The 22,465-nt window shown below is 40.3% G+C and overlaps 1 protein-coding gene across 8 annotated transcripts in view; it reads left to right on the top strand.

The window, feature by feature from the left end:
* LOC141775076 (hemicentin-1-like) overlaps nucleotides 1–22,465 on the top strand; it is a 181,424-nt gene that overhangs the window by 133,877 nt on the left and 25,082 nt on the right. For all 8 annotated transcript variants that reach the window (XM_074648006.1, XM_074648017.1, XM_074648051.1 and 5 more), the window contains one exon: nucleotides 388–666. In XM_074648006.1, the coding sequence (XP_074504107.1) occupies nucleotides 388–666 (279 nt within the window). The remainder of the gene's footprint in view (nucleotides 1–387; nucleotides 667–22,465) is intronic.

The following is a 22,465-nucleotide window of genomic DNA, read 5'->3' as shown; positions in this document are numbered from 1 at the left end:
TTTGAACCGTACTAGTCAAATGTAATTACGGATATCTTGAATTACAGTTTTGACAAGTCAAAGTGACGTTGCAGATATCTCTAATGAATATCCAGTCTAGCTAATAGATGTTAAAACGGCTTGCCATATTTATGTGCTACAACTCTGTGGACCTCGGTATCGTTCAAATCTCTTGATGCAGTACCTTCATGTTGACTTTTGTTATTGTTCTCAATGACAAAACTTTGAGCATCTTTGAGAGATGCTCTTCTTTTAATCACACAGATCTTTTCTATGGTTATATGAAATTATGATTGAATATAGCCGTGATTCATATTTGAATTTAGCGTGATACATTCTCGTGCTGTAGCTCTCCTTAACAAGCTTTTGTTTCTACTGTGTTCACAGCTGCAACTCCAAAGCCATCCGTTACAACACTTGCTGCCACAGAGACCTGGGAGCTGCTGCAGTGTGACGTTCGAGGTGCTTCTCTAAAACCTAAAGTAGAGTGGCAGGACAGCGCTGGAAACATCCTTCCTACTGAGGAACCACAGGTGTCTGAAAGAGGAGGAAGCTACGACATCATCCTCCAAACTACTGTGACCAAGACCGCCCGCTATCGCTGTGTAGCCACACAGGAGACAATCAACCATCAGGTTTCTGCTGAGACCTACGTGCATATCAGTGGTGAGATTTCTTTCTTGGTGGTTTAATCGTCAAATAATTTTAATTGTTCATGTCTTACCTTTAATTGTTATTTTGTGTAGTCTATGTGTGCTGTACATGATATGCAGTTACATTTTGAGTGTTACATTTGCTTTTTGTGATGTGTTTCAGAGAAAGTCTCATGCAGCATCATCGGACCGTTGTTTGGTGGATTGTTTTTGGGAGCTGTCATCATTGTTGCAGGTCTAGCTCTGCTTGTAGCTGCAAAGCGCATCACAATACGCCGTTATAAAGGTGAGTTTACATAATATATTTTATAAATGTGTCCATAATATGCAGACATCAATATAATGCACTATAACTATCTCAGGTCCAGAGTCTTGATTCTTTTGACTTCTCACATGTGAACTAGGGCTGTCAATCGATTCAAATATTTAATCGTGATTAATCGCAAATTAATCCCACATTTTTTATCCATTCAAAATGTACCTTAAAGGGAGATTTGTCAAGTATTTAATACTCTTATCAACATGGAAGTGGACAAATATGCTGCTTTATGCAAATGTATGTATATATACTGGAAAAACAAAGTTTGGAAACTTGTGTTTGGTGGATTATTTCTCTGTTGTTACAATGCTAATGGTCATTGTATTTTACATCGTTGGAAAGCCTGTTTATTTACCTTCACAATGATGTCCAACTTGTAAGGATCATGCATTTGTGGGATGAGCAGCACAGCTGATTATGTGGGTAGCGCCCAAGAAAAATTTGCCAAAATGCCCTGCCAATGGTAAACAGTGTATTCTCATAAGGCTAGCAGGAAGCCTGCAATGACTGCCCTTCACCGTCAGGCCCGTTTGCGCTGGTGTCGACAACACAGACAATGGAACCTGAACATGTGGGGGAATGTCATGTTCAGTGATGAGTCCAGGTTCTGTCTGCCAAAGTTGGACATCAGGTCAAAGTATGGAGACGACGCGGAGAACTCTATGCTGATTGTTGCACCGATGGAGTAACAGCTTTTGGTGGGGGCTGTGTCATGGTGTGGGGCGGCATCTCCCTCACTGGCAAAACAAGGCTTGTCATCGTTGAAGGCCATCTCAATGCAGGGAGATATCGGGATGAGATTCTGCAGCCAGTGGCGATCCCATATCTCCACAATCTGGCACCTAACTTCATCCTCCAAGAAACAACGCTCGCCCCCACAGAGCCAGGGTTATCACAGACTACCTCCTCAATGTGGGAGTAGAGAGAATGGAACGGCCTGCCAAGAGTCCAGACCTCAACCCAATTCAACACTTGTGGGATCAGGTTGGGCGTGCTGTACGTGTTAAAGTGACCAACACAACCACGCTGGCTGACCTGCAACGAATCCTGGTTGAGGAATGGAACGCCATCCCACAGCAACGTGTGACCAGGTTGGTGACCAGCATGAGGAGGAGGTGCCAGGCTGTTGTGGCTGCGTATGGATCTTCCACCTCTACTGAGGCTCCTGACGGTGTATTAAATGAATAAAGTGTAAAATAGCCAATATGTCTTGTTTGTTCAATCCACCAAACAACTCAAAACAAGAGTCAACACCAACAGGAGAATACACTGTTTACCATTGACGGAGCATTTTGGCAAATTTTTCTTGGGCACTAACCACATAATCAGCTGTGCTGCTCATCCCACAAATGCATGATCCTTAAAATTGTGGGACATCATTGCGAAGGTAAATAAACAGGCTTTCCAACGATGTAAAATACAATGCCAATTAGCATTGTTACAACAGAGAAATAATCCACCAAACACAAGTTTCCGAACTTTGTTTTTCTAGTTTATTTATTATGGAAATCAATTAACAACACAAAACAATGACAAATATTGTCCAGAAACCCTCACAGGTACTGCATTTAGCATAAAAAATATGCTTAAATCATAACATGGCAAACTGCAGCCCAACAGGCAACAACAGCTGTCAGTGTGTCAGTGTGCTGACTTGACTATGACTTGCCCCAAACTGCATGTGATTATCATAAAGTGGGCATGTCTGTAAAGGGGAGACTCGTCATCTTTGCTAAATAGAGAGATTTTGATGGAGAGCCTCTGCAGCATCGTGTCTTTATGAGAGCCTTCGAGCACAGCATTGAGGAAAAAACAGATGATGTAAAAGACTGTCTGCACTTCCTGGAGCTCTACACCACAACCAAGAGAGCTCGTCAGCAATGTAAATGTGTTTTCTGACTTTCTCTATCTAAACATAATGATTAAAATATGTTTCTGCTTTTAGGTGTCGTCAGAGTGTTTGCAGCAGAAGGAAGTGATGTCATCTTACCCTGTTCCCTCAGCACCAAGGAGAACATTCAGTCAGAGCAATTTGACTGGAAGAAAGATGGTCAGAGGGATGAAGTTCGGAAGAATGTGTTCCTGTATAATGAATGCGATTATTACAACAACGGATGTTCAGGTCAGAGCGAGCAGTTCAAAGGTCGAGTCTCACATCTTCCAGACCAACTGAAGTACGGCAACGCCTCCATAACCATCAGAAATACAAAGATGACCGACAGTGGAAACTACACCTGTCATTTTCCACGTCTTCTGCCACCTCAAACATTCTACGTTGAGCTTGTTGTTGGTGAGTACTTTGATTAAACAGTTAATCTTCATATACTTTTTATCTCCAGCTGTTATTTTAGGTTTAGTCTTCTGTTTAAACCTCTGACAACGAGTAACACCTTGAACGTACAACTTAAACTACACAACCAAGAAGTTGTTAAAACATGAACAACTACTGTATATTTGCTGCAAAAGGTCATCACAATACACCGTTATAAAGGTGAGTTTATATAATATATTTTATCAATGTGTCCGTAATATGCAGACATCAACATAATGCACTATAACTATCTCAGGTCCAGAGACTCTCTTTGTCTTCTCACATGTGAAGTAAGGCTGTCAATCGATTCAAATATTTAATTGCAAATTAATCCCCCCATTTTTTATCCGTTCAAAATGTACCTTAAAGGGAGATTTGTCAAGTACTTAATACTCTTATCAACATGGGATTGGGGATGTGACGGTGAGGAAATTTTCCCACCGGTTACTAAACTTGAGACAACACCGGTGTTACAGATTACACCGGACACGATACAAGAACAGATGATGGTCAATATGTGTAGCACGCTGACTCTGATCTTTACCGGTGGGTGGCGGTGTGACTTGACTATGACTTGCCCCAAACTGCATGTGATTATCATAAAGTGGGCATGTCTGTAAAGGGGAGACTCGTGGGTACCCATAGAACCCATTTACATTCACTGATCTGGAGGTCAGAGGTCAAGGCACCCCTTTGAAAATGGCCATGATAGTTTTTCCTCGCCAAAATTTAGCACAACATTGGAGGGTTATTTAACCTCCTTCACTGCAAGCTAGTATGACATGGTTGGTACCAATAGTAACTAGTTTCATATGATACCAGTATCTTCACTCTAGCTTTTAAACTGAGCCAACTACAATCTTCGAAATCATCGATTGCGTTAAAGAAATTAGTGGCGTTAAAACTCATTTGCGTTAACGTGTTATTATCACGTTAACTCTGACAGCCCTATTATGAACCGTTCTGTTAGTATTTACATGAGGCCTCTGGTTCTGATACTGATTGATTAAATTATTTTTGGGTGGGGGACCAAAATCACTTCTGTATACTATAAAAGTTATTTTATATTTATTTATATTTTACCTTACACTATTTCATGTCTTAGATTCTCATTTTGCTTTTATTTTTGTGATTTTCCTTTTTTATATACATAATTAATGAGCATGATTACACAGCTTTGTTAAATACTCGATTCTGATTGGTCAATCACAGCGTTTTACGCCAAAGCATATGTATAACAGACCGTTGCTCCGTATAACAGACCGTGGCTACGTCAAACAGACCGTTGCTCCGTATAACAGACCGTTGCTCCGTATAACACACCGTTGCTATGTATAACAGACCGTTGCTACGTATAACGGACCGTTGTTACGTATAACAGACCGTGGCTACGTATAACAGACCGTTGCTATGTATAACAGACCGTTGCTACGTATAACAGACCGTGGCTACGTATAACAGACCGTTGCTATGTATAACAGACCGTTGCTACGTATAACAGACCGAGGCTATGTATAACAGACCGTTGCTACGTATAACAGACCGTTGCTATGGGCGCAGTTCTGATGTCGGACTCTGGAGGACCATTTTTGAGTGAAATTATTGATTTCTTCAGTAAGTAGCCTTGTAATAAGCGGGATAATGTTCAGCTAGTCGCCTTTGTTGTAAATATTGTGCATATGATAAAGAAACGTGACTTCATGTAATATATATATATTATTCTTTTTTTAGTTGCAGGTTCTCGTAAGAAGACAGCGTCTTCAGGTGAAGAAATCCCCTGAGAGAGAGAGAGAGAGAGAGTGTGAGTGAGTGAGAGAGAGAGAGAGAGAGAGAGAGAGAGAGAGAGAGAGAGAGAGAGAGAGAGAGAGAGAGAGAGAGAGAGAGAGAGAGAGAGAGAGAGAGAGAGAGAGAGAGAGAGAGAGAGAGAGAGAGAGAGAGAGAGAGAGAGAGAGAGAGAGAGAGAGAGAGAGAGAGAGAGAAGTATTTTTTAGGATCTTTGTTAAACTTGTTATGGTCAGTTGTTGTTTAGACTCAGAGTGGTTTGAAGACATTAAAAGATATATTATCTACTGTTCATATTTTAATATAAGGCAGATCAACATATTGATAATCTACAGCTTCCTAAAGGAGCAACGAGTCACCACCTCTCTGACAGATCAACAAAGATTTAACAAGTTTCACAAAGGTCGTATTTATTACAGCAATTTAATATCTTTATTGTTTGATTCTATTTGCTCAACCTGATTGTTGAGATGTTGTATTTGATCTTGTTTTATCCCCCTGTTTATCCATCTCATTATGTATATCATTTATATGTTACGTCCCTCTCACCGTCGTCTGTGTGGAGTCCAAGTGTAACTCTCCTCTGGACTGTTGTTCAGGACATTATAGCAGCTAAATCAGTGAGATGAAGCTACATAGAAACACAACTAAACAGAGTGAAAAGTAAACAACGTGATGATGATGATTCAACACAACTTTAAAAAAGGACCTGATAAAACTAAAGTGACTTACAAGAAGTTATTTAAAAGGATCATATTGATCGTTTCTAATTCAAATGTTTAGTTTCAAAACATCAGAGGTTCAAACCAAAAAAGGACAGAAACCCTGAATATGTATAGATTAGATTAGATTAGATTAGATTAGATTAGATTAGGTGACCTGTTAGACCATTTGATCCCAGATCTGGCTCTTGGGCTTACATTGAAATCTAAAACGTGTATATACAGTATGATGTAATTTGTAGCCTGTAGTGCTTTAAAACTTCAGAAGATGACAAACATAACAACTCAAAACAATTCTGTACACAAAAAAATAAATGTAAATTGTATTAGATAACGTTGACGTTCTCAATTGTCCCATGACTGTGAGACATGGGCTGAGTTCTGTAGAATCAGGATATCTTAGGCCGTGGGCCTAAAGTGGCTGAGACCCATGTTCAATGTTCTCCAATGTTCAATGTTCAAGGTGTCAGAAAGTCAACACAGGATTCTCAAATGAATCTCTGGAGGCTGTCCAAGTATGGTGCAAAAACCGAGGGGCTTCTTAATATCATTTCTCAGGTGTCTCGATTCTATTGGAGTCTGTTAGAATAACACATTAGTCAGCAGTCACACAGGTATCATCTTACATCGTCAGACTCGAATATGTTCGGTACCTTCTATTTTTTTTTAAAGATCAAATACCACCTGTTGGTGGTACAGTTTATTACATTTAGCTGTACTTCTAGTCAAACAGGAATTCTAGGATTTAATGGTCCGTGCCAGGTACATCATGTACATGCATTATCTCATAAACATACATTCACACAGCTGCCAGGTGAAGCCAGTGTAAGGCAGGGATATCTCTGGGGTCTATAAATAGTACAGCACCAACTATGATTGTATGCTGTTCAGTAGTTCAACAGGGTTATAGGATTAACACTTTTATCATTGTTTATTACACATTTATATATCTAAAAAAGGATTACTTCTACAGTTCCAGGTTCACATGTCTAATCAAAACATCTCAATAGAATCAATGAGAAAGTCGCACAGTTCCCTGTTGGCCAAAGATCTTCACTCTCTTCCAGAGGAGGTGGATATCCATATATCTACAGGAATTATTTCTGTTGTAATGTTAAACAAATGATATTCAATAAATGTCTGTTAAGTCACCATCTACCGCTGAATGAATGGCCCAGTGATGAAAGCCCTGTTGCATTTGTAGTATTATGAACTGAGTGTCTGTGGCGACATTCCCGGGAAAAATAGTAAGCGGCGCTCTCTTGGAAGTGAGATCCAAACACACACCTGAAAGTACCGCTTATCGCCATAAGTGCCGGCAAAGACAATGAAACAAATCTTCAAGCTTTTAACTTCAACTTTATGAAAAGTAATCTTTTGTTGAAAGAATGTTTATTCTTGGGTGCTGGAAAGGAGGCTCCGACCGATCGTCCAACCTCAGATTCAGGAGGAACAATGCTGATTCCGTCCTGGCCGTCCGGAGGCATCATGTTTTAGTTTTGTCTGTACGTCCCTCTGGACCATTATGCTTATATATCGCATATCTCAGGAACGCCTGGAGGGAATTTCTTCCAAACGTCCACTTTGACTCTAGGATGAGTGGTCAAAGGTCAAAGGTCAAAGGTCACTGACTTCACAAAACACATTTTTGGCCATAACTCAAGAATTTCTATGCTAGTTATGACATGAAATGTCTGATTGGATAAATTGAAGTGATGACATTTTGGATAGACCATAGATGTAAACAGCAACTTGACTTGTTGGCGGAAGCATACAAATAAGTTTTTTTTGCACTGAACACATGATGATTATGAAATGACTCAACAAAACCATGAAATATTCTGATGTTCAGATGAGCAGAAATATGAATGGCTGTTAAATGTTGGTGTGTTTGCTAAGTTTGTCTCAAAAGCGTGGAGAAGAAGGCAAGATTCATTATTTAATCATGATAATTACAATTAATTATAATGAATCATCTATCTATATTCATGTCTCCAGTACTACATGTTTTTATCAGTGATTTATCAGGATATTGATTGTGAAAGATGCTGAAGTTATGTGGTATATTTTCAAGTCTTGCATATGACAGTGAGGCCCCTAATTGTAAACATATGTGAAAGAAGCAGGGCAAAGGCCAGGGGCTGAAAGATAAACATGTAGGAGATACCTAAGACATGTGGTCAAACCTCAGCTCAGGGATTGGATGACATGAACCCGATATAAGGGGGTGCGAGGGTCCCGAAGGGGAGGACTTTCAGATTCGACTTGAGACCTCCGGACGCTCTAGACGTCCGTTATGACATGTGTTGCTTGTTTGTAATAAACTCTATTATACCAGCAAGAACAGTGTCCTCGGAGCATCCTTCCTCATCACTTCAACAGCACTGTCGCAGAAAAGATGCTACAAATTTGGCGTCACGAATACAGGATCGGAAGTGGCCTCAGCGACAACTTCACAAAACGGTAAGCGCACTCGATTAAATGCTGGTCATTAATTGGGGCTGTTATGTGGAGTTGTTTGGACACACCGTAAATTAAGAACCTTCTTGTTATGGACATGTACTGTTGATTTGATGTTTAAAGTGAGGCTCCGTGCTAAATTTAATGAAAAAAGGGGGAATGAATAGAGAAAAGATATAAAGTAAAGAAAAGAAGTATGAGAAATACAAGGAATAGTTTAGAATAGCTTCATGGTAACGGTAAGGTGGGCTAAAAAGTATCGTGCAAGATTAATGAAGAGGGGCCCTCAACTTCTTAACGGTAAGACGCATGCATATTAGCCACTGCGTAACGATGGCTCTGACATAGTCCGGAATTAAGTTAGAAAGACAAAATTGGGAAACCTGGATCCAGGTAATTTGAATAAATAAATGTAAAGAGTGTTAAGAGACAGAGAAATAAAGGAAATAAAGGAAATAAAGGAAATGATCATAGGACAGCCGCAAAATCAGATAGGTAGCGCCCTCAAGAGGAGCACATGTAGCATGGGCCGATTAAAACCTGAAACAACATCTGATGGTCAGTTAAGAACTGGAGAGTGTAGAATCACAATTCGATTGACAGTTACCACTCTGACGCTTGTTGACGAACGGTGTCTGAAGCAGCCTCTCATCGAAGATTTACACCTCAGAGGTAGCATAAATTTTATGAGAAAAAGTAAGGAAATAGCGGCAGAAAGCATGCTGTATGAATGAAGATATCTAAAACTGGTGAAGAAAATGTGTGTGCGTGTTTACTTTGGGATGAGATGAAGCTGGGGAAAATGTGTGTGCGTAAAAGGGCCGAATGGGTGTGTGTGTAACTTGACTGCTGATGGGTTCCAGATGTGTGCCATAAAATGCAGTGTGTGCGTAAAGTTAAAAGTAAGAAAGAACACATTAGGATTGAATAACCATATATAGGTGGGGATTTGAGAACAGAACATTTAATAATTTGTAAGAATAGATACGTGGCCCGATGTATTGTATAAAACCATGAGCTTCTGTTTCTAGAAGACGAATGAATTGAATAATGTAGTGTATAAAACCATGAGCTTCTTATAAAAGACTAATGAATTGAACGAGTTAGTAAATAAAACATGAGCTCTTCTTAAAAGGGACGTTATATAATAATTAAAGCTGTTAAAGCACAAATGAACTTCGTTTAAGAAGGGTAGTGTTTGAAACCCCCCCCTCTCTCCCCCCCTCACTCTTCCCAAAATTCCTTTCGATGACCCTTTCTTGGGAGATACAGAGAATTCCTTTGCCATTTGAACTGTTTGGGTCAGTGGGGTTCACTAAGTGCTTTAATGTGTAGGTAGGGGTTTAAGTTAGGAATAAAATTGATGATGCTGTTAAAGGGACCTAATGGGTTCACAATAGACTAAATCATTGCATGTTTTTTGTCTGTTATGTCATTTATGGTGAATGAGAATTGAGACGGGAGGCAAGGCAGCGGGCCGGCACATCACGGAGTGTGGCTTGCTGACGTCCACGGGGAGGCTTCCGCTTCAATCTACTAAAGGCCGGTACAATTTATCCACAGACTCTTTAACAAAAACAAAACCTGCATTTCCATATTTGTATGTATTCTCAGTCATAAGCAATTTTGATGGTACACATATAAACCTGCTTTTATTTATAAACTTAGGAAATTGACCTGCTCTAGGAAATAGAAAACTTGGCAACGGATTGATCAGTTAATGCATTTGATTAATTAATGGCATATGATTGTTTAGTCTAACCTCCGCTGACAATTGCAGATGTTCATTTATGTTATTGTGCGTGGGTTGTCTGATCTGTGCTGTGGTGGATATTCAATGTGGTGACTGTTTGACGATTTGAGCTGAATATTGATTAATTGGATAATTGATGACTGGTTGATTTGTTGATTAAATTGGATAATTGGTTAATTGATTGATTGGTTAGTTGATTAATTGGTTAATTGATTGATTGGTTAGTTGATTGATTGGTTAATTGATTAATTGGTTGATTGGATAATTGGATAATTGGTTAATTGATTAATTGGTTAATTGATTAATTGGGTAATTGGGTTTAAAAAAAAAAACAAAAAAAAAAAAGGGGGAAGTAATCTAAATAGCCTTGAGTAGTTTTAATTTTAACAATTACTTCTTAAAGTACAATAACGGAACATAAGGAAGCCGTTATAATGGGGAAAAAGAACACTAAAAATCCAAAAGTAATCACTCCTGTTGAGATAGTACAGAAGAATAATCCTTTAATTAGGGGCATCGCAAACATTGCAAAAATATCGGAAAAATGGCACAAACGCTGGCCTGAAATTGACCAACCATGGCCAATGGAGGGGACTCTTAACCCAGATGTAATTAAAATAATGCTGGTACTTGTATCCACATACAAGGCAGAGCAAAAGAAGGGAAAAAAGGGGAGAAAACGCAAGGAGAAGAGGCAAGTGGAGCTCGGCATTCTCCAGTTGTTTGAAGATGAGGGACAGAAACTGATCAAAGCTGCAAACGATAAAAGGGATAAAGTTGTAGAAGAAATAAAACAAAACACAGAACAAACAGAAAAACTAAGGAAAGACACCAATTCATCGTTCTCACATATGAACCCAGTAAAGGGACCACCACCCTATGAGGTAAAGACGAAGGCTAAGAAAATCTATCCTCAGATCCCGGTGATCAGTCAGGAGGGTGACTACCGTATCAGAAACGAGGAGGACAGAACAATAGAAACAGGACGCGCGGAGACAACTATAACGATGTATCCAAGATCCAAGAAGAAATCAAGGTTAGGGTCTGGGACGCAAAAGCAGGACCATGGAAACGAGAGTGACCAAAGCGATCAGGAAGGGAGCAGGGGAGGATATGACCCTGCAGTCAGACGGATGTTGGCAAGAGCGGAAATAAGAGGAAATGTTATCTCTGATGACAGTGAGGATGAAGAGGGCCATGAAGAGGAAGCCCGGAAGACTTTAAGAAAGATCAAAATAAGCATAGACCGATGTCACCGCGAACGACTAAGAACTGATAATCCAGAAGACCTAATAGATCTAGAGTACCAGCTAGAGGAACTGTGGTTTCGGAAGGACCAGTTAGAGAATGAAAACTCCGAACAATCTGCCACGACAACTAGAGGGCGCTCTAGAAAACAGCTAAATCCCAACAAACTATGTCCAGTGGTCATCCGAGGACAGAATTTGGAGTATAAGCCTTGGCAGAGTACAGATATGTCAAACATACTTGAAAAGTTACCTACTCTTCAAGATGGAGCACATCCTTGGATTTCGAAGTTGGAAGAGATCACAGTGGGAGAGCAACTGGCCATGGGAGATATCAAGAGACTCTTGGCCAACCTCATTGGAGTTCACGGTATGGGAGAGATTCTACAGAAAGCTGGACTTAATCGATATGTGGGAACTGCTGTGAATGATTCAGAACTGTTTGCTGCAAGTAGAGGTCAAGTGTGCAGGGCGCTGAAAGAAACATTTCCGACAAATGTACATCCTGACAATATTTTTATTGAACCACTGGGACAAGAGGAAAACCCGAGGGCCTATGTGTCGAGAGTTCATCAAGTGTGGAGAAATGTCACAGGAAATGACCCGGATTTGAATCAAATGGAGCAGTCGATTTTGCGAACCAGAATACAGAAGGGGCTGCCCCTGCCAGTGAGAAGCAAATTGGCAGAGGTGGTTGGTCTTGGAAGCATGGCAAAGAGTGTTTATACGGATCATATAGCCCACCAAGTGGAGCTGTATAGGAAAAAGGAACGTGATCAAAAAGACCAGGACCAAGAGACCCTCAGGAAACTTAATCAAATACAACTGATGGATAACAAGAGGATGGAGAAGAAGCAGGCTCTGGTTATGCAGAATCAGGCTCCACTAAATCAACTAGTACCACAACCACAGCCGAACCAGGTTCAGCTCCAATCGTTCCAGCCACCGCCGGTGGTTCCAGTTGTCTCCTACCCACAGCCAGCTTTTGATCAAGCGCAGCCCTGGAGAGGAAGAGATCAAAGAAATTAACAGTTGTGGCTAGACCGAGGTGCCACCCGAGATTCTACTGGACTTTGGAGAAATCATGAGGGGCTGATACTATCACCTCCAGACCTGTTGGGTCTGATGATTCAGGAGGCGCATGGCTTAGCTCCCGTTGCAAGGGGGGAAGTTAAGAGAAAGATTACAAAAGAGTATGATTTTTGGGCACCATGTTTGCTTGAACAGATTGATTATGTCATAGGCAGGTGTAACTAGTTGTGGACTATGTTGACATGATAAAACCGATTGAAGGGAATGCTCAATCGGTTGCCAAGTTCTTATGCAGAGAGGTCATAAGCAGGTGGGGACTTCCAGATCGAATATCCTCAGACAATGGGAAAGAGTTTGTGGATAAGACGGTGAAATTGATTTTGCAAAAAACTAGGAATTAAACAGCGTACAATTTACTACAGTAACCACTCCAAAGGTGATTAGTACACAGATAAAGCTTGTTACGTTAGTTCCGAAAACAACTAAGAATGTTCATACACCTACTCAGGCTACTACTCTAGTTATGACTTCAAAGGGGATGAATGCTACAACAGTGACGACATCCGTGGCATCTACGACATTTGTAAATACAACGCAGACATCTAATATGACATCTTGGACATTTAAGGATGTGATTAATGTAATCCAGAAGCAAAAATGTCAAAAATAGAGCCAGAGTTTAAATTTGTTCCATCTAGTCACTCTTGGATTGAAGGTTACATAAATCGTAAGGTGAGATTTATGATAACAAACCTAAGACCTGTTGAAACAACCACTGCAAAGGTAAATAACACACGGATAGAAGCTGCTATTTTAAATTTGAAATCAATAAATAATGATAATGCTTTCGATCAGAATACTACCTTGGCGGCAACATTGACGCCTAAGAAATTGGAGAATGTGACACAGACACTTGACAAAGTATCCTTGAAAGTGAAAGAGATGGTGAATGAGAGCCGGAAGTCTATGTTAGAGATGGGGATTAGTGTGAATAGTAGGAAGGAGATTGAGGAAGTGAAGGTTGGAAATTCATTTGAGACTGTTCAGAGGAATATTGTAGATGAGGGAAAGGAGTTTGTTGACTCGGATCAGATATCACAGGAGATGTTTGAACAGAACCATGTAATGCAGAAGAGAGAAGCTAAGTGGAAAGCGTATGGATTTGATGCTTTAGCGTTGGGAATTGTAGACCCATGGGCAGGTAGAAATTTATGGTTTCAGCAGTTAACACACTCAGTGAGATCAATCAAGAAATTGAAGGGTCCATGTGTGTTGAAAGTACCAACACCAGGTACATGGCCTTCAATTTTGGAGGCGGTACCGGAACCATTAACTATGGCATGTCAATCTTCTGTACTGTCATGGCTCTTGTATCAACAGCAATCATCAGTGGATAAAGTGATGGCTTTATCAGTGAACCTTTTTAAACCTAGAATGAATTGTTCTTGGTTGGCAGGATTACCATATGAGAATTTACTTGAACAACATGAAAATGTGATGACAGCGGTACCTGATCCGATGGAAGTGAAACCTGTGAGGGCAAAGTACTGTTTTTGCTCAAATGAAACTAATAAGGGGTCTGGAATGTTTATGGGAATATCAGAGTGTGATGGTTATATGATGGATTTCGGAAAGCGTGAGGAGGAGGATGTGAATAAGTTGTATGAAGTGATTTTTCAAGTGTCAAAGCGTAAGCCGAGGAGAACTTTGATGGTAGAACATCAAGTTTTGCCTGGTAATGTGACTATAGGTAATTTCAGGGATATTTGGTGGATTTGTGGTGAAAATGCTTATCTATTTCTACCATACGGGTGGACAGGATGTTGCTATATGGCAACACTGAAACTTCCATATGAGGTTCTTACTATCCAGAAGGGAGTAGGGCCAGATGGGGTCCAATCTGATGTCGCTTCACGTAATAGGAGAAAACGTGAGTTGGCACAGTTTCACGAGTTGGAATCTTACCATTGGAGAATAAGTATAGGAGAGAAGTGGGGTATAGGTTTATTTCCATGGTATGGTGTGACATTCTTGGCAGATCACATCGACAACATTACCTACACCTTGCAAGGCTTTGCGAACGAAACCATAAGAGGTTTCGAATTTTTGTCAAACACTCAGAGAAGTCACAGACTGACGTTGCTGAAACATGACATGGCTCTTGACTATATTTTGGCCAAACAAGGGGGCCTTTGTATGACTTTGAACTTAACAGGGGATGCTTGCTATACGTTGATTCCTGATAGTTCTGATAATATGACTAGTGTCATAGAGGCATTGAAGCTGATAAGAGATGCGTTTGGCCCATCAGAAGACGCGGGATGGTCTGCAAATGCTTGGTTGCAGGATAAATTGGGGCCACTAGGAGCTGTGTTAGTTCAGGTTTTGGCAGCGCTCGTTCTGTCGTTGTGTGTGATGTTTTGCTTTTGCACGCTGTTGTTGACCTTTGCAAAGGCTATGATAATTAAATGGGTTGGAGTTGTGCTGCCCGGCGATCAAACGCTGATGCCATTATTACACGAAGCTGACACGGACGTGGACGAGGATGACGCAATAAAGATCGAATTGATGGAGGAATATCCATTTTAAATATCTCATAGGATTATAATCCTATTATTTACCTCTGTTTTTGCTTGCGTAGTTTGTAGTGTTGATTTGGGTTTGCTCTTTCGAGACTTTGTTTAGTCTCGAAGGGGGGGTATGGCAACAAATGAACAATATGATTAATGGTGATTTCTAATTTTCACATTTTTACTTATAGAAGTGTTCTTATTCTGTGTTTGATGTTTTAATTTGTATCTGTTCTGTATGCAAAAGATACTGGTTTCCTTTTCTTTCATTCTAGAACATACTGGGGGAAGAACACTGTGAGGGTGGTGGATTGTCAGGGACCGATGGGCTGAATGGATTCAGACACTTCAAACATGAAAATACGAATGGCCTGAAGAACTCTGAACGTGGACTGTCGATACAACATCCAGAGTCAAGACGTCATCGATACTACACCTGAGTCAAGGCTGCTGAGAAACTGCAGCGTTATACAGTCTTATGTCTTCTCTGAGATGTTACCTTAGTATTATTGAAAATGAATTTTCTTTTTTGTGTATTACATGCTTGGGAAATGATGGTGTCTAAATATAATGGGACCTCAGATGTTTTCTTTTTCTTTTTCTCGATGTTTAGGGACAGTGGGGTAGGCAGGAAAAGGTCCATAGAAAGGTGCGATGGGTCGACCAGCCTGACTTTGGACATTGTGTTGTTTTAATTTGCTGAGAGTTCCATATGCATTTGCTTAAATCATTTCCATACACAAATTGCTAAAATTCCTCATTTCAGTGTTATGGAGTACTACGTATGGTCGCCTTGGCAGAGGGACCGTGAGAGAATTTTCCTGTATACATTGCTTAATGGATCAAGAAAAGATTAGCTGCCTGACAGGTTTTTCACCCTCACTTTTATACTCCATACAGTTGTTTCAATGGTAATAAGTACAGGTTGTTAAATTTGTCATGATTATACACCTGTATGTTTCTTCTTTTATTTTTTCGAGACTTTGGGTAAGTCTCGAAGGGGGGAATATGTGGTATATTTTCAAGTCTTGCATATGACAGTGAGGCCCCTAATTGTAAACATATGTGAAAGAAGCAGGGCAAAGGCCAGGGGCTGAAAGATAAACCTGTAGGAGATACCTAAGACATGTGGTCAAACCTCAGCTCAGGGATTGGATGACATGAACCCGATATAAGGGGGTGCGAGGGTCCCGAAGGGGAGGACTTTCAGATTCGACTTGAGACCTCCGGACGCTCTAGACGTCCGTTATGACATGTGTTGCTTGTTTGTAATAAACTCTATTATACCAGCAAGAACAGTGTCCTCGGAGCATCCTTCCTCATCACTTCAACAGCACTGTCGCAGAAAAGATACTACAGTTACTTCTCTAGTTTTGGACTTTCTGTTGTTTTGAAATGTATACGCATCGTACAGATCAGATCATAATGAAAAGTTACCTATACTTATAATATGATCTGAATTGGACATACTGATAACTAATACCAAGCAATTTCACTGTCGCAGACATATTTCCAACATTGTAATGAAATCAGGAGAGTTTTGTTGCGGCGCTCCCGTGATCTTGATTGTTTAGTGTAAAGTGGTCATAACTCACTAAAAGATTCTGACTGTTAAAAGACCAAATGGAGTCAGAACAACATCGTACTCAGGCACGGTACGGATCAATGTACCTAATATGAAAACTCCTGAAGTCATTTGAATGTTAATTAAGTGGGAACTCACTTTGCTGGGATTCCAAAGAGAAGGTGGAGATATAATCACACTGGTTTTAGTCCTTAAAAAGGTCCTTACTCAGCTAGACATGACATGTTCCTGAACTTAAGAGTTTTATAAATATTTTATTGCTGTGTGTGTGAATATTTTTTGACTGAAAATGAATGTAAAATGACATTTGATGTCACACGTGTCTTCTTGAGTTAACTTGTTTTAGGAATGATGTATTACTTTTTAATGTTTGCCAATAAACAGCGACTGTGCAGTAAAACGCTTGTTTAAATCTGTTACTGATGCTTGTTGTGTTGTTCATTCTCTCCCTGTTATAGAAATGTTAGCAGTTTTCTGTTTTATTAAAAAGGAGTAAATAGTTTGGAGAATAGGTCGTCGGTTCCACCTGGTGGCATACTTGCCAACCCTCCTGATTTTCCCAGGAGACTTGTTTCACATTTTCCAGGTTTCCTCCCGGGGTCATACTTCTCCGGTTTTTCGCGCGATTTAAACACCTTTTTTTCCCTTTCGTTATCTCAACCTGTTTCTGGCGCCGTACAGCGTGTAAAAGCCCTACTGTTCCCACCCGGACGACAATAGAGCTACACCAGAAGTCTTTATATACGCACGCTTGCCGTATATCACAGCATGCAGCGCCCAAGCCGAGCTTTGCTGACGTGGCGCTAGCCGTTGGAAATAACGTGTTTCAGAGCGCAGTGGTGCCGTTGTCACTTTGTGTCTGAAAGAGAGAGAACTGGAGAGTACTAAGAGAAAGAAATACTCAAGCAGGGAAAACATGAATGAATCAATAAAACATTATGAATATTAGTTTATGTCAGAGATTAACACAAGATTACGCCAGAGGGGCGAATTAAAAGTAGGCCTATTTAACATAAAAATGCTGTTGCAGTGTACTTAATGTTTTGTTATTTTCATTCTCTAAAAGTCACCAGAATGGGAGGAGCCCCAGACCCCCGCTATGCGTTAGAAATCCTCCTATTTTTGAGGGCTCAGGGTCGGCCAGTATGCCTCGTGGTTGCATTTTAGTTTAACAGGAACTTGACCTCCGGCTAAATGAACTAAGCCAGGTGTGGAAAGACAAAGACGCCAGATGAATCACAGTTTCTCAACCTAAACGTAACATAAACAGAATATATTTGATTATGTGTTTTGTATGTTTTAGGGGGGAATTTGTTTGCTTTCTTTTGTGTTGCACCCACGAATCACACCGAAGTCAAGATGAACGTATTTTGAGAAAAGGCATGCTTTTATTGTGAAAGGACGATAAGTGAGTCGACTGATTAGAATAACTACTGGGAAAAAAATGCATTTTGAAATGCACGTGTCTTCATAGAGGCAGGGTGTGAGATATGGGGGGTGAGGGGGGTTCAGACAGACTACACTGAATAACACACACTCAATGTGAGATTGAGAACCTGACCTCCGGCTAAATGAACTAAGCCAGGTGTGGAAAGACAAAGACGCAAGATGAATCACAGTTTCTCAACCTAAACGTGAACGTAACATAAACCGAATGTAAACCGGGGGGGGAGGGGGTTCAGACAAACTACACTGAATAACACACACTCAATATGAGATAGGTTGTTTGTTATTAAAGGTAAAGATCTGGTAAGCTCCTTTATGGGCTGAACATTTTGATGTAAGATAGAATTCTGTAACTTTTAATGATTTTGATGAACACTAATATATCCAAATTGTGAGAGCGAGTGAGTTGTAACGTGCACTGATCTGGTGATTGAATTGTAGTTTGGTGAGGAGTTCCTATGCTAAGGACCCCACATATACTGTAGATGGAACAGAAACCTTTTGATGCTATGTCCACCTGAGAAGAGCCATCCCACCCCTGGAAACAGAAGTAGGTCAGTGAAGAAGTGTGTTTGGTCTGTAACCTGCACTTAGTGTAGCCTACTTTACATGATAACCTGCGTGCGTCTTTGTAAGAATACAGAACAAAAATCCTGAACTATTTTTAATCCTGAATTACAATATACTATTCATGTTTTCCTATGATTTGTATATGTGGTCTCACACCTACATGGAAATTGACAGTCTGCCTTGAAAGCCCGTTTGGACCGAAAGTTACTACACTGATATCAGAATACAGACCCATAGGCACAGTTTGAACTTTAAGGATGGAGGTTCACCAACAATCTAGAGGGAATGTGATGTATACAATACAGAGAGGTCTAATGTATTGGGATGTGTGTAGCCTACATATTACACCGTCCAGACAGAATGTGATGCCAGCGTCAGTGACAAAATCAGTTTGATCTCATTGTTTTCTATGAGAATGAACTAACTGGCCGCGAGCGACGAAGAGCTGAACTTTTGTCAGATGCCCTGTTTCTATTTATTCCTTATTCCAACGGACGAGGAACGGCTGATTGGTGAAGTTGAAATGAGGAGTTATCTGATATGATACCTCCTCATTTCACTACAAACACCTAAATAAGGAGACAGCTGGCTGGAGGGAGATCTCCTGTAGGCTACTGTTGGCTGTGTTGTTTGTCATTTTTAGTAAATATCGCAGTATAAAACTTGTGTTTTCTGTATAAAAAAACACAAAAGTCGAAAGAGAGCAAGCGCCATAAGTGGGCCGGTACTCACAGGTACGCAGTACCGACACCTCTACATTTTACTCCATGGCGTCCTTTGACTTTTTTCTTGCGTATTGGAATTTCTCACAAGCTGCCGGTACTCTTCTCTGCCCTCTCCATATCAGGTTCTCTGGGAGATTCATAATGGCCCGAAATAAATGGCATTACCGTACGATCCAGAGGCCAATGTGGCGTTTATGTTTATATGTCTATGCTCTGGGGGCTCTACGTGATGCTCACCACTTCCTGTTCGCATGCCTGCCTGTTTATTTTCTGTCGGTGGCTGCCATGGCAGTTACTGCAAGCACCCAGGAGGAGCGTTGGACGTTGTTGCCAACTTCTGTAGTGGACAAACGGCGGTACTACAACTTCTGTGTCAAAAGACTTTTTCCCATAGACTTACACCGGTAAAGAGACGTCTGTAACTCGGAGGATAATTTGTTTTTGAGGTGAATCAACTTCTGTGTACGAAAACTGTAATAGTCTTCATTTAAATCATTAGGTCCTAAAAGTTGTAAAACGCACTAATATCTGAATCCAGAGTTATTTCCCTTCCTCCGTTCATGTGAGTGAGACCCAGACCGAGGCTGGAGCGCCAAGCCGTGACGACGGCGTGACGTTGGGACCCCGTGACCGAGTCATGTGACCGAGTGGACACTACTGCTGGAAGATCCGGATACTTTTCCAGACGGAAGTTGAGCCATTTTGGCATCATGCGCCACTGAGCAACTTTCATAGGAATGAACGGGGCAATCCCAACAGTATCTGGAATGCTTTCCCCGTATATATTTATTTAATTCTATTGGAGGCATTGATTTTTTGCTGAAATGCAATTTTTCTGTTGACAAACTCCCAATTAACCTCGCCAACTTTCATAAGCAAGCACTTTTAGCCTGGAAATTAGCATACAAACACAATTTCAGTTGATAAATAATAATGGTCTGTTGATGTCTGTTGATGTCATATTCAGAATTTCTTCAAAGATTTAAGATACCAGTCACACCCAAAGAATATGCTATTATTGTTGATGCAGTTCCCACAGGTTCTCTTCAACTTTTAAAGAATTGTAATCTCACAGAAACTGACATTATTAGTTATGAATGAGCATATTTTTATTGGAGATATTAACATTCTGAATAAGCCGTGCACTAACAGACACATTAGAGATGTTTTGAACTGTGTTACACCTTCTGCAGTGAAATTCTTTTGGTCGTCTATTACGGGTGATTTACAGTGGAAAAAGGTTTGTTGTGTTCTAAACAAATATTGTATCAATAATAAAGTGAAAGAAGTATCCTTCAAGATTTTACATAGAATTTACCCTGTTAAAGAAGTATTAGAAAAATTAAAAATAAATATAGACCATATATGTGTTTTCTGCACATGTATACGTGCGTTTTCATTGTTTTTTTCACTGTAATTGTTCGACTTTATTTCATAAATAGAAAAATGAGCACTAATGTACAGATTAATGTATTTGATGTGATGTTATATTTTGTGTTTTATGGGATGGATAGCAACATTACCTATATAATTCAGCTTCTGATTATTCTTGGTAAATTCCATATCCACAAATCAAAATGGTCTGACTCCAAACAACCTGCTTTCATCGGTTTCTTGTTGAACTCGAGCAGTATGGCACCTTACTTGAAAATGTAAAAAAACAAAAAGCTGTAAAGTCTCTCAATATTTTAAAGGAAGTACATTTTCTTGATCTCTAAAAAGACTTAAAATGAATGACATTAACTCCTCTGGCGTTAAGTTTTTTGTTTGTTTTGTACTGTGTCTTTGTATTCCCTAATGCTTTCACTTCCCTTGCCAGTGCCAGTGCTTGTGAATTCTGCTCTCAGCCTGTATGGGATGTATGGAGATGAGGAGCAGAAGGAATAACCGAGGCCTATGGAAAGGAGGCTGGGTCACGCGCCATTAACGCGCCATATCTCCGGGGGTATTGCACATGCGCAGTACAATCTGGTCTGCACTCGCTGAAATTGAGCAAATCGTAAAGCACGACCGCAGCTTGAGTTACACTGCGCATGCGCTGTACCCCAAACCCCAAGACCCGTGACCTAGCCTCCTTCTATAGGCCTTGGGATTGTCCATCCAGTTACGTTGTAACTGGTCTGAAACGATACAAGTAGGGATGTCACGGTACCAGATATCTAGTAGTCGATGCCAATACCAGTGAATTTACACGATTCTCGATACCAAATTCAAAAAAAAAAATCCTGTGTACATGTGTCTATATATATTCTCAGATTGCAAGTAGTTTAAATTCACTGGCATGGTGACATTTCACCAGGTATAGGCTACCAGAGGTGGGACCAAGTCATTGTTTTGCAAGTCACAAGTAAGTCTCAAGTCTGTGACTCAAGTCCCAACTCAGGTCTCGAGTCCTAAACAGGCCATATGAGCTCTTTATCAAATGTAACGTCATTTTAACAGCAGAGTAACTGGATCCAACTGGTGCTCAGTAATGTAATGTCAGTTCTTCATGGTTTTCTCCTGAAACTTGATTGGATGCTGTTGGATTGGTTCAAACTAAGTGGATCTGGGGAGTTAAGTGTATCATAATCAAATGCAAGTACCAATAACATTCACCGGAAATAAAGAGTCCAGAGTTCAATAAAAAAAAAAAAAAAAAAACTTTTCAGAGATTTAGCAATAAGCAACAAAAGATAGAAATTCAGTTTGTTCAGTTCAGTTCCTTTTTTTCCCACACGAGTGAATCCTCTTCTTGAACATAAAGGATCTGCATCTCTGGATCTCGCTGCTGCATGGTGCTGTTGTGTGTGTGTGTGTGTGTGTGTGTGTGTGTGTGTGTGTGTGTGTGTGTGTGTGTGTGTGCGTGTGCGTGTGCGTGTGTCAAACTCCTAGTGATGGTGAGATGAAGCCTCATGAAGCTTTGAAGCTTTCCAGCAAATTGGTTCGGAAAAGGGTTCATTGCTCGAGGATTCATGTGCACGAAACCACCTGGTGGTCAAAGAGTGTAAAACAGGCAGATATGATCTTAACCATGTGATAAGATAAGATCAGATATTCCTTTATTAGTCCAGCAGTGGGGACATGTGCAGTGTAGCGCAGCAAAGGGGATAGTGCAAAAAACAAGATGCATCAGCTAACACAGTAAAAAAGAGCTAAACAAAGTGTAACAAAATATTAACCATTAAAATAGAAGGAAGTATAAAAATAGGAGCAGTATATACAGTATTGACAATAAATAGAATATTAACAAAATTGCACAAGTGGAAAATGATATTGCACAGTGAGAATTAAATGAAAATCCACCTGAA

This window comes from Sebastes fasciatus, chromosome 1, assembly GCF_043250625.1.
Source record: "Sebastes fasciatus isolate fSebFas1 chromosome 1, fSebFas1.pri, whole genome shotgun sequence".
In the NCBI taxonomy this organism is placed as follows: Eukaryota; Metazoa; Chordata; class Actinopteri; order Perciformes; family Sebastidae; genus Sebastes; species Sebastes fasciatus.
Note: the sequence above shows the minus strand (reverse complement) of the source record. Positions and strands in the feature narration are given on the sequence as shown.